The sequence below is a fragment of the Sprattus sprattus genome, assembly GCF_963457725.1.
Source record: "Sprattus sprattus genome assembly, chromosome: 7".
NCBI lineage: Eukaryota > Metazoa > Chordata > Actinopteri > Clupeiformes > Clupeidae > Sprattus > Sprattus sprattus.
In genome coordinates this window covers 7,612,294-7,625,065 of record NC_137926.1, presented here as the reverse complement: position 1 = coordinate 7,625,065, position 12,772 = coordinate 7,612,294, and the positions used below count along the sequence as shown (strand labels likewise).

General features: G+C 46.6%; 1 protein-coding gene across 1 annotated transcript in view; it reads right to left on the bottom strand.

Moving 5' to 3' along the window:
- Positions 1 to 256: 256 nt before the first annotated feature.
- LOC308368430 (methyl-CpG-binding domain protein 2-like) overlaps positions 257 to 12,772 on the bottom strand; it is a gene marked incomplete at its 3' end in the record, with an annotated part of 48,417 nt that continues 35,901 nt past the window's right edge. Inside the window, 1 exon segment of the mRNA XM_080842600.1 lies at positions 257 to 268. Coding sequence (XP_080698726.1) covers positions 257 to 268 — 12 coding nt within the window.

Sequence of the window (12,772 nt, the reverse complement as noted above, 5' to 3'; positions counted from 1 at the left end):
AGTTTTCACTCCAACTTGGACCAGCTCCTCTCCATCTGTGGTGAGACATGCTCGTGGAGTCATTTATGGCTGCTGGGTCTCTGTCGCCCTCTTGTGGCAGGCGTGAGGTGCAGCAGCACCACCACTCAGGCGTTGTTATGCAAAGCTTACGTAACTGGCAAGGGGGGTATGTGTGCTGGCCTCGGGGCAGTGTGCCCTCACTGGAGCGGTGGCGTACATGTGCCCACGTCACCACTGCGCCACGCCTGCCTGACTCTTACCCTTTCACCTACAGACACACACACACACGCAGACACACAGACACAAAGACACACACACAGACACACAAAGACACACACACAGACACACACAGACACACACAGACACACAGACAGACACACACACACACTAGATACACACACACACACACACACACACACACACACACTGAACCAGGGGGAGGGCACAGCAGAGGGAACGCTAGATCATCTTTTTCGCTCTTGCTCTCGCTGCTTCTGTCTATCTGTCTATCTGTCTGTACTTTTCTCTCTAAGTGTCTCTCAGTCTTCCACACAGACCTCGGTGCTTGTCTGTTCCTGTCCGTCCATGTCCCTCTCTCTCACGCTCCTCTGTCTGTCCCCTTCAATAAGATCACACGTCTCTTTTTCACTCACTCATTCTCTCACTCACCCTCTACCTCTCCTTCAGGTTAACTCACTCACTCACTCAATCAATCTCTCTCTCTCATTCTCCTTCGGGTTAACTCTCTCACCCTCTCACTCTCCTTCAGGTTAACTCACTCACTCTCTCTCTCTCTCTCTCTCTCTCTCTCTCTCTCTCTCTCTCTCTCTCTCTCTCTCTCTTTAGATGCATGAAGTGGCATATCGGTAACATTGCTCTCTTTTCCACTCCTAAAAACAGACAAATACTTTTTTTAGTTAATTTAACATATTAAACTAATACTGTGAACTTCCTTTATGACATATATTGGTCAATTATTTTTTTTGTTTAGCCATTTTAATTTTATGCATAGTTATGTCATGACAATGTTACAGATATGCCACAAGCTATATCTTCACCATTACTGGAGAGAATGTGAATGTTTTTACAGATTCTTGGGGCAATTTCTAGCTATATATTACCTGCATTTATTCTCCCTAAAGTTTTTGCTTAGTTTTTTTTTGGTCAATTGTTTTCACCGGAAAGACATCCTACGTTCCTATGAGAGTGCATACACATAAAGTTCGTAACTGGTTATAAGATTGGAGAGTTTTTTACAAGCTCTGCATTAGCAAAAATAGTGATTTTTTGGTATATTCCAGTTGCAGGGATCCTTTGCATCAGCCTCAGTTAATTTCAAATGGATTCCTCTAATTTTGACAGAATTATTTAAGTTTTATCTTTTGAAATCATGTTACCGATATGCCAACCGATATGCCATAATATCCCAACCTGTTTTTTGTTGTTAAAACACTTTGGAAATACTATAATCATTTTTTTTTTCATTGAAAAAGAGAAAGAACATCTAACCCTCCAGAAACATAAGATGTATTAACCAAAATATTACCATTTTATGTTTTAATTTGACTGTAATACCAAATTGTGGCATATCGGTAACATTTTTTTAAATTGTTGTATTTTTGTCATTATCACATGAAGGAACAAAATATGAAACTGTTTTGTAAGAACCTAATACCATGTTTCAGTTTATGTAACAATACTTGAGAAATGTGTTTAGTATTGGACAAATATATGATGTTTGTGTATTTTTGTGGCAATTCGGTAACGCAGCCTAGGGTTAGTTTTGGAGAAGCTATTTATGATGTGGCCAAATTATTCATCTTATTAGGTTATTTGGCTACGAATGAGGTAATGTGAAGAGTTTTGAAAACATTCAGACATTATAAGCATTTCCTATTTGCAATTTTAGTAATAGCGAATTTAAAAGAAAATATTACTAACTATTGGGTTGCAAAACATTCATAAATTTCTCTTTCTAGGACATTTTTTTAAATATGCGGTGTGTCTAAAATGGTCTTGGATTGCTTAAGCAGCATTAAAGAAACATTACATCTTAATGGGCACAATGTCTCACCCTGTATCTTTATACGCTGCCACTATTGTAGATGTGGTATTTTTCATGATCGGCTGATACAAAATGGCCCCCACCATAGTGGAGAATCATTTAAACCTCTATAAACTATACATTTCATGAAAGCTCATGAAGTGTACATGTCATTTAACATCTTATTTGGCACATCAGATGTGTCTATATGGATGTAGAAAACAACTATCCGCACTAAGTGCATACTAAATTTACGCCACTCGTCACGACTGAATGAGTCAGGATGACCCGCACCATAGTGGAGATCATTTAAACCTCTATAAATTATACATTTAATGAAAGCTCATGAAGTGTACATGTCATTTAACATCTTATTTGGCACATCAGATGTTTATATATGGATGTAGAAAACAACTATCCGTACTAAGTGCATACTAAATTTACGCCACTCGTCACGACTGAATGAGTCAGGATGACCCGCACCATAGTGGAGATCATTTAAACCTCTATAAACTATACATTTAATGAAAGCTCATGAAGTGTACATGTCATTTAACATCTTATTTGGCACATCAGATGTGTCTATATGGATGTAGAAAACAACTATCCGTACTAAGTGCATACGAAATTTACGCCACTCGTCACGACTGAATGAGTCAGGATGACCCGCACCATAGTGGAGAATCATTTAGACCTCTATAAACTATACATTTCATGAAAGCTCATGAAGTGTACATGTCATTTAACATCTTATTTGGCACATCAGATGTGTCTATATGGATGTAGAAAACAACTATCCGCACTAAGTGCATACTAAATTCACGCCACTCGTCACGACTGAATGAGTCAGGATGACCCGCACCATAGTGGAGATCATTTAAACCTCTATAAATTATACATTTAATGAAAGCTCATGAAGTGAACATGTCATTTAACATCTTATTTGGCACATCAGATGTTTCTATATGGATGTAGAAAACAACTATCCGTACTAAGTGCATACTAAATTTACGCCACTCGTCACGACTGAATGAGTCAGGATGACCCGCACCATAGTGGAGATCATTTAAACCTCTATAAACTATACATTTAATGAAAGCTCATGAAGTGTACATGTCATTTAACATCTTATTTGGCACATCAGATGTGTCTATATGGATGTAGAAAACAACTATCCGTACTAAGTGCATACGAAATTTACGCCACTCGTCACGACTGAATGAGTCAGGATGACCCGCACCATAGTGGAGATCATTTAGACCTCTATAAACTATACATTTAATGAAAGCTCATGAAGTGTACATGTCATTTAACATCTTATTTGGCACATCAGATGTGTCTATATGGATGTAGAAAACAACTATCCGCACTAAGTGCATACTAAATTTACGCCACTCGTCACGACTCAATGAGTCAGGATGACCCGCACCATAGTGGAGATCATTTAAACCTCTATAAATTATACATTTAATGAAAGCTCATGAAGTGTACATGTCATTTAACATCTTATTTGGCACATCAGATGTTTATATATGGATGTAGAAAACAACTATCCGTACTAAGTGCATACTAAATTTACGCCACTCGTCACGACTGAATGAGTCAGGATGACCCGCACCATAGTGGAGATCATTTAAACCTCTATAAACTATACATTTAATGAAAGCTCATGAAGTGTACATGTCATTTAACATCTTATTTGGCACATCAGATGTGTCTATATGGATGTAGAAAACAACTATCCGTACTAAGTGCATACGAAATTTACGCCACTCGTCACGACTGAATGAGTCAGGATGACCCGCACCATAGTGGAGAATCATTTAGACCTCTATAAACTATACATTTCATGAACGCTCATGAAGTGTACATGTCATTTAACATCTTATTTGGCACATCAGATGTGTCTATATGGATGTAGAAAACAACTATCCGCACTAAGTGCATACTAAATTTACGCCACTCGTCACGACTGAATGAGTCAGGATGACCCACACCATAGTGGAGAACATTTAAAACTCTATAAACTATACATTTAATGAAAGCTCATGAAGTGTACATGTCATTTAACATCTTATTTGGCACATCAGATGTGTCATTTAAAATCTTAGACAGTCTCTCTGCTCTTCCCACCTTAGACAGTCTCTCTGCTCTGCCCACCCTAGACAGTCTCTCTGCTCTGCCCACCTTAGACAGTCTCTCTGCTCTGCCCACCTTAGACAGTCTCTCTGCTCTGCCCACCCTAGACAGTCTCTCTGCTCTGCCCACCCTAGACAGTCTCTCTGCTCTGCCCACCTTAGACAGACTCTCTGCCCACCTTAGACAGTCTCTATGCTCTTCCCACCTTAGACAGTCTCTCTGCTCTGCCCACCTTAGAAAGTCTCTCTGCTCTGCCCACCTTAGACAGTCTCTCTGCTCTGCCCACCCTAGACAGTCTCTCTGCTCTGCCCACCTTAGACAGTCTCTCTGCTCTGCCCACCTTAGACAGTATCTCTGCTCTGCCCACCCTAGACAGTCTCTCTGCTCTGCCCACCCTAGACAGTCTCTCTGCTCTGCCCACCTTAGACAGTCTTTCTGCCCACCTTAGACAGTCTCTCTGCTCTGCCCACCTTAGACAGTCTCTCTGCTCTGCCCACCTTAGACAGTCTCTCTGCTCTGCCCACTTTAGACAGTCTCTCTGCTCTGCCCACCCTAGACAGTCTCTCTGCTCTGCCCACCTTAGACAGTCTCTCTGCCCACCTAGGACAGTCTCTCTGCTCTGCCCACCCTAGACAGTCTCTCTGCTCTGCCCACCCTAGACAGTCTCTCTGCTCTGCCCACCTTAGACAGTCTCTCTGCTCTGCCCACCCTAGAGAGTCTCTCTGCTCTGCCCACCCTAGACAGTCTCTCTGCTCTGCCCACCTTAGACAGTCTCTCTGCCCACCTTAGACAGTCTCTCTGCTCTGCCCACCTTCGACAGTCTCTCTGCTCTGCCCACCCTAGACAGTTTCTCTGCTCTGCCCACCTTAGACAGTCTCTCTGCTCTGCCCACCCTAGACAGTCTCTCTGCTTTGCCCACCCTAGACAGTCTCTCTGCTCTGCCCACCTTAGACAGTCTCTCTGCCCACCTTAGACAGTTTCTCTGCTCTGCCCACCTTAGACAGTCTCTCTGCTCTGCCCACCTTAGACAGTCTCTCTGCTCTGCCCACCCTAGACAGTCTCTCTGCTCTGCCCACCTTAGACAGTCTCTCTAACCACCTTAGACAGTCTCTCTGCTCTGCCCACCTTAGACAGTCTCTCTGCTCTGCCCACCTTAGACAGTCTCTCTGCTCTGCCCACCTTAGACAGTCTCTCTGTTCTGCCCACCCTAGAGAGTCTCTCTGCTCTGCCCACCTTAGACAGTCTCTCTGCTCTGCCCACCCTAGATATTCTCTCTGCTCTGCCCACCTTAGACAGTCTCTCTGCCCACCTTAGACAGTCTCTCTGCTCTGCCCACCTTAGACAGTCTCTCTGCTCTGCCCACCTTAGACAGTCTCTCTGCCCACCTTAGACAGTGTCTCTGCTCTGCCCACCTTAGACAGTCTCTCTGCTCTGCCCACCCTAGACAGTCTCTCTGCTCTGCCAACCTTAGACAGTCTCTCTGCTCTGCCCACCCTAGACAGTCTCTCTTCTCTGCCCACCCTAGACAGTCTCTCTGCTCTGCCAGCCTTAGACAGTCTCTCTGCCCACCTTAAACAGTCTCTCTGCTCTGCCCACCCTAGACAGTCTCTCTGCTCTGCCCACCCTAGACAGTCTCTCTGCTCTGCCCACCTTAGACAGTCTCTCTGCCCACCTAAGACAGTCTCTCTGCTCTGCCCACCCTAGACAGTCTCTCTGCTCTGCCCACCCTAGACAGTCTCTCTGCTCTGCCCACCTCAGACAGTCTCTCTGCTCTGCCCACCCTAGACAGTGTCTCTGCTCTGCCCACCCTAGACAGTCTCTCTGCTCTGCCCACCCTAGACAGTCTCTCTGCTCTGCCCACCTTAGACAGACTCTCTGCCCACCTTAGACAGTCTCTCTGCTCTTCCCACCTTAGACAGTCTCTCTGCTCTGCCCACCTTAGAAAGTCTCTATGCTCTGCCCACCTTAGACAGTCTCTCTGCTCTGCCCACCCTAGACAGTCTCTCTGCTCTGCCCACCTTAGACAGTCTCTCTGCTCTGCCCACCCTAGACAGTCTCTCTGCTCTGCCCACCTTAGACAGTCTCTCTGCCCACCTTAGACAGTCTCTCTGCTCTGCCCACATTAGACAGTCTCTCTGCTCTGCCCACCCTAGACAGTCTCTCTGCTCTGCCCACCTTAGACAGTCTCTCTGCCCACCTTAGACAGTCTCTCTGCCCACCTTTGACAGTCTCTCTGCCCATCTTAGACAGTCTCTCTGTTCTGCCCACCTTAGACAGTCTCTCTGCTCTGCCCACCTTAGACAGTCTCTCTGCTCTGCCCACCTTAGACAGTCTCTCTGCTCTGCCCACCTTAGACAGTCTCTCTGCTCTGCCCACCCTAGACAGTCTCTCTGCTCTGCCCACCCTAGACAGTCTCTCTGCTCTGCCCACCTTAGACAGACTCTCTGCCCACCTTAGACAGTCTCTCTGCTCTTCCCACCTTAGACAGTCTCTCTGCTCTGCCCACCTTAGAAAGTCTCTCTGCTCTGCCCACCTTAGACAGTCTCTCTGCTCTGCCCACCCTAGACAGTCTCTCTGCTCTGCCCACCTTAGACAGTCTCTCTGCTCTGCCCACCCTAGACAGTCTCTCTGCTCTGCCCACCTTAGACAGTATCTCTGCTCTGCCCACCCTAGACAGTCTCTCTGCTCTGCCCACCCTAGACAGTCTCTCTGCTCTGCCCACCTTAGACAGTCTTTCTGCCCACCTTAGACAGTCTCTCTGCTCTGCCCACCTTAGACAGTCTCTCTGCTCTGCCCACCTTAGACAGTCTCTCTGCTCTGCCCACTTTAGACAGTCTCTCTGCTCTGCCCACCCTAGACAGTCTCTCTGCTCTGCCCACCTTAGACAGTCTCTCTGCCCACCTAAGACAGTCTCTCTGCTCTGCCCACCCTAGACAGTCTCTCTGCTCTGCCCACCCTAGACAGTCTCTCTGCTCTGCCCACCTTAGACAGTCTCTCTGCTCTGCCCACCCTAGAGAGTCTCTCTGCTCTGCCCACCCTAGACAGTCTCTCTGCTCTGCCCACCTTAGACAGTCTCTCTGCCCACCTTAGACAGTCTCTCTGCTCTGCCCACCTTCGACAGTCTCTCTGCTCTGCCCACCCTAGACAGTTTCTCTGCTCTGCCCACCTTAGACAGTCTCTCTGCTCTGCCCACCCTAGACAGTCTCTCTGCTTTGCCCACCCTAGACAGTCTCTCTGCTCTGCCCACCTTAGACAGTCTCTCTGCCCACCTTAGACAGTTTCTCTGCTCTGCCCACCTTAGACAGTCTCTCTGCTCTGCCCACCTTAGACAGTCTCTCTGCTCTGCCCACCCTAGACAGTCTCTCTGCTCTGCCCACCTTAGACAGTCTCTCTAACCACCTTAGACAGTCTCTCTGCTCTGCCCACCTTAGACAGTCTCTCTGCTCTGCCCACCTTAGACAGTCTCTCTGCTCTGCCCACCTTAGACAGTCTCTCTGTTCTGCCCACCCTAGAGAGTCTCTCTGCTCTGCCCACCTTAGACAGTCTCTCTGCTCTGCCCACCCTAGATATTCTCTCTGCTCTGCCCACCTTAGACAGTCTCTCTGCCCACCTTAGACAGTCTCTCTGCTCTGCCCACCTTAGACAGTCTCTCTGCTCTGCCCACCTTAGACAGTCTCTCTGCCCACCTTAGACAGTGTCTCTGCTCTGCCCACCTTAGACAGTCTCTCTGCTCTGCCCACCCTAGACAGTCTCTCTGCTCTGCCCACCTTAGACAGTCTCTCTGCTCTGCCCACCCTAGACAGTCTCTCTTCTCTGCCCACCCTAGACAGTCTCTCTGCTCTGCCCACCTTAGACAGTCTCTCTGCCCACCTTAAACAGTCTCTCTGCTCTGCCCACCCTAGACAGTCTCTCTGCTCTGCCCACCCTAGACAGTCTCTCTGCTCTGCCCACCTTAGACAGTCTCTCTGCCCACCTAAGACAGTCTCTCTGCTCTGCCCACCCTAGACAGTCTCTCTGCTCTGCCCACCCTAGACAGTCTCTCTGCTCTGCCCACCTCAGACAGTCTCTCTGCTCTGCCCACCCTAGACAGTCTCTCTGCTCTGCCCACCCTAGACAGTCTCTCTGCTCTGCCCACCCTAGACAGTCTCTCTGCTCTGCCCACCCTAGACAGTCTCTCTGCTCTGCCCACCTTAGACAGACTCTCTGCCCACCTTAGACAGTCTCTCTGCTCTTCCCACCTTAGACAGTCTCTCTGCTCTGCCCACCTTAGAAAGTCTCTATGCTCTGCCCACCTTAGACAGTCTCTCTGCTCTGCCCACCCTAGACAGTCTCTCTGCTCTGCCCACCTTAGACAGTCTCTCTGCTCTGCCCACCTTAGACAGTCTCTCTGCTCTGCCCACCTTAGACAGTCTCTCTGCTCTGCCCACCCTAGACAGTCTCTCTGCTCTGCCCACCTTAGACAGTCTCTCTAGCCACCTTAGACAGTCTCTCTGCTCTGCCCACCTTAGACAGTCTCTCTGCTCTGCCCACCTTAGACAGTCTCTCTGCTCTGCCCACCCTAGACAGTCTCTCTGCTCTGCCCACCTTAGACAGTCTCTCTGCTCTGCCCACCTTAGACAGTCTCTCTGCTCTGCCCACCCTAGACAGTCTCTCTGCTCTGCCCACCTTAGACAGTCTCTCTGCCCACCTTAGACAGTCTCTCTGCTCTGCCCACATTAGACAGTCTCTCTGCTCTGCCCACCCTAGACAGTGTCTCTGCTCTGCCCACCTTAGACAGTCTCTCTGCCCACCTTAGACAGTCTCTCTGCCCACCTTTGACAGTCTCTCTGCCCATCTTAGACAGTCTCTCTGTTCTGCCCACCTTAGACAGTCTCTCTGCTCTGCCCACCTTAGACAGTCTCTCTGCTCTGCCCACCTTAGACAGTCTCTCTGCTCTGCCCACCTTAGACAGTCTCTCTGCTCTGCCCACCCTAGACAGTCTCTCTGCTCTGCCCACCTTAGACAGTCTCTCTAGCCACCTTAGACAGTCTATCTGCTCTGCCCACCTTAGACAGTCTCTCTGCCCACCTTAGACAGTCTCTCTGCTCTGCCCACCTTAGACAGTCTCTCTGCTCTGCCCACCCTAGACAGTCTCTCTGCTCTGCCCACCTTAGACAGTCTCTCTGCTCTGCCCACCTTAGACAGTCTCTCTGCTCTGCCCACCCTAGACAGTCTCTCTGCTCTGCCCACCTTAGACAGTCTCTCTGCCCACCTTAGACAGTCTCTCTGCTCTGCCCACGTTAGACAGTCTCTCTGCTCTGCCCACCCTAGACATTCTCTCTGCTCTGCCCACCTTAGACAGTCTCTCTGCCCACCTTAGACAGTCTCTCTGCCCACCTTTGACAGTCTCTCTGCCCACCTTAGACAGTCTCTCTGCTCTGCCCACCTTAGACAGTCTCTCTGCTCTGCCCACCTTAGACAGTCTCTCTGCTCTGCCCACCTTAGACAGTCTCTCTGCTCTGCCCACCTTAGACAGTCTCTCTGCTCTGCCCACCCTAGACAGTCTCTCTGCTCTGCCCACCTTAGACAGTCTCTCTAGCCACCTTAGACAGTCTCTCTGCTCTGCCCACCTTAGACAGTCTCTCTGCCCACCTTAGACAGTCTCTCTGCTCTGCCCACCTTAGACAGTCTCTCTGCTCTGCCCACCTTAGACAGTCTCTCTGCCCACCTTAGACAGTCTCTCTGCTCTGCCCACCTTAGACAGTCTCTCTGCTCTGCCCACCCTAGACAGTCTCTCTGCTCTGCCCACCTTAGACAGTCTCTCTGCCCACCTTAGACAGTCTCTCTGCCCACCTTAGACAGTCTCTCTGCCCACCTTTGACAGTCTCTCTGCCCACCTTAGACAGTCTCTCTGCTCTGCCCACCTTAGACAGTCTCTCTGCTCTGCCCACCTTAGACAGTCTCTCTGCCCACCATAGACACATTTGATGTGCCAAATAAATGAAATGACATGTACACTTCATGAGCTTTCATTAAATGTATAGTTTATAGAGTTTTAAATGATTCTCCACTATGGTGCGGGTCATCCTGACTCATTCAGTCTCTCTGCTCTGCCCACCCTAGACAGTCTCTCTGCTCTGCCCACCTTAGACAGTCTCTCTGCCCACCTTAGACAGTCTCTCTGCCCACCTTAGACAGTCTCTCTGCCCACCTTTGACAGTCTCTCTGCCCACCTTAGACAGTCTCTCTGCTCTGCCCACCTTAGACAGTCTCTCTGCTCTGCCCACCTTAGACAGTCTCTCTGCTCTGCCCACCTTAGACAGTCTCTCTGCTCTGCCCACCTTAGACAGTCTCTCTGCCCACCATAGACACATCTGATGTGCCAAATAAGATGTTAAATGACATGTACACTTCATGAGCTTTCATTAAATGTATAGTTTATAGAGTTTTAAATGATTCTCCACTATGGTGCGGGTCATCCTGACTCATTCAGTCGTGACAAGTGGCGTGAATTTAGTATGCACTTAGTGCGGATAGTTGTTTTCTACATCCATATAGACACATCTGATGTGCCAAATAAGATGTTAAATGACATGTACACTTCATGAGCTTTCATTAAATGTATAGTTTATAGAGTTTTAAATGATTCTCCACTATGGTGCAGGTCATCCTGACTCATTCAGTCGTGACGAGTGGCGTAAATTTCGTATGCACTTAGTGCGGATAGTTGTTTTCTACATCCATATAGACACATCTGATGTGCCAAATAAGATGCTAAATGACATGTACACTTCATGAGCTTTCATTAAATGTATAGTTTTATAGAGTTTTAAATGATTCTCCACTATGGTGCAGGTCATCCTGACTCATTCAGTCGTGACGAGTGGCGTAAATTTCGTATGCACTTAGTGCGGATAGTTGTTTGTACATCCATATAGACACATCTGATGTGCCAAATAAGATGTTAAATGACATGTACACTTCATGAGCTTTCATTAAATGTATAGTTTATAGAGTTTTAAATGATTCTCCACTATGGTGCGGGTCATCCTGACTCATTCAGTCGTGACGAGTGGCGTAAATTTCGTATGCACTTAGTGCGGATAGTTGTTTGTACATCCATATAGACACATCTGATGTGCCAAATAAGATGTTAGATGACATGTACACTTCATGAGCTTTCATTAAATGTACAGTTTATAGAGTTTTAAATGATTCTCCACTATGGTGCGGGTTATCCTGACTCATTCAGTCGTGACGAGTGGCGTGAATTTAGTATGCACTTAGTGCGGATAGTTGTTTTCTACATCCATATAGACACATCTGATGTGCCAAATAAGATGTTAAATGACATGTACACTTCATGAGCTTTCATTAAATGTATAGTTCATAGAGTTTTAAATGATTCTCCACTATGGTGCGGGTCATCCTGACTCATTCAGTCGTGACGAGTGGCGTGAATTTAGTATGCACTTAGTGCGGATAGTTGTTTTCTACATCCATATAGACACATCTGATGTGCCAAATAAGATGTTAAATGACATGTACACTTCATGAGCTTTCATTAAATGTATAGTTTATAGAGTTTTAAATGATTCTCCACTATGGTGCGAGTCATCCTGACTCATTCAGTCGTGACGAGTGGCGTGAATTTAGTATGCACTTAGTGCGGATAGTTTGTTTTCTACATCCATATAGACACATCTGATGTGCCAAATAAGATGTTAAATGACATGTACACTTCATGAGCTTTCATTAAATGTATAGTTTATAGAGTTTTAAATGATTCTCCACTATGGTGCGGGTCATCCTGACTCATTTAGTCGTGACGATTGAGGTGAATTGGTAGAGATTTAGCAGTGTACATGGTATTAAATATCATAAATACATAAATAAAATAAACATTTACACATACACTATAATACATTATCATAAAAAATAATGAGGGTGTTTATTACGACCTTTTTCTCTATGAATATCCTAATGAATGAAATACATTTGGGATTTATGTCCTCAGTTGACTATTTTTCCAAAAAAAAAAAAAAAAAAACCTCAAGATTAGCAACACGTTGTTTACTGATTCATATCATGAATGATTTCATGCCTTAAGTTTGTTTTTTAAAATGTTACCATTATGCCACTTTAAAATCAATGTTACCCAATTGCCACACCATGTTACCCAAATGCCACTCTCATGTTACCCAAATGCCACGTCATGTTACCGATATGCCATTCATTTCCATTTATGTTACCCAAATGCCACAAAATGCGTTACCGATATGCCAATACATCTACCTCTCTCTCTCTCTCTCTCTCTCTCTCTCTCTCTCTCTCTCTCTCTCTCCTCTCTCTCTCTCTCTCTCTCTCTCTCTCTCTCTCTCTCTCCTCTCTCTCTCTCTCTCTCTCTCTCTCTCTCTCTCTCTCTCTCTCTCTCTCTCTCTCTCTCTCTCTCTCTCACTCTCTCTCTCTCTCTCCTCTCTCTCCTCTCTCTCTCTCTCTCTCTCTCTCTCTGTGTCTTTCTCGCTCACTGCCAGAAACCATGATATGACTAATGCACAGAGAATGAATTCACATGGTTTATGGTCAGGGTGTGTGCGCGCACATGTGTGT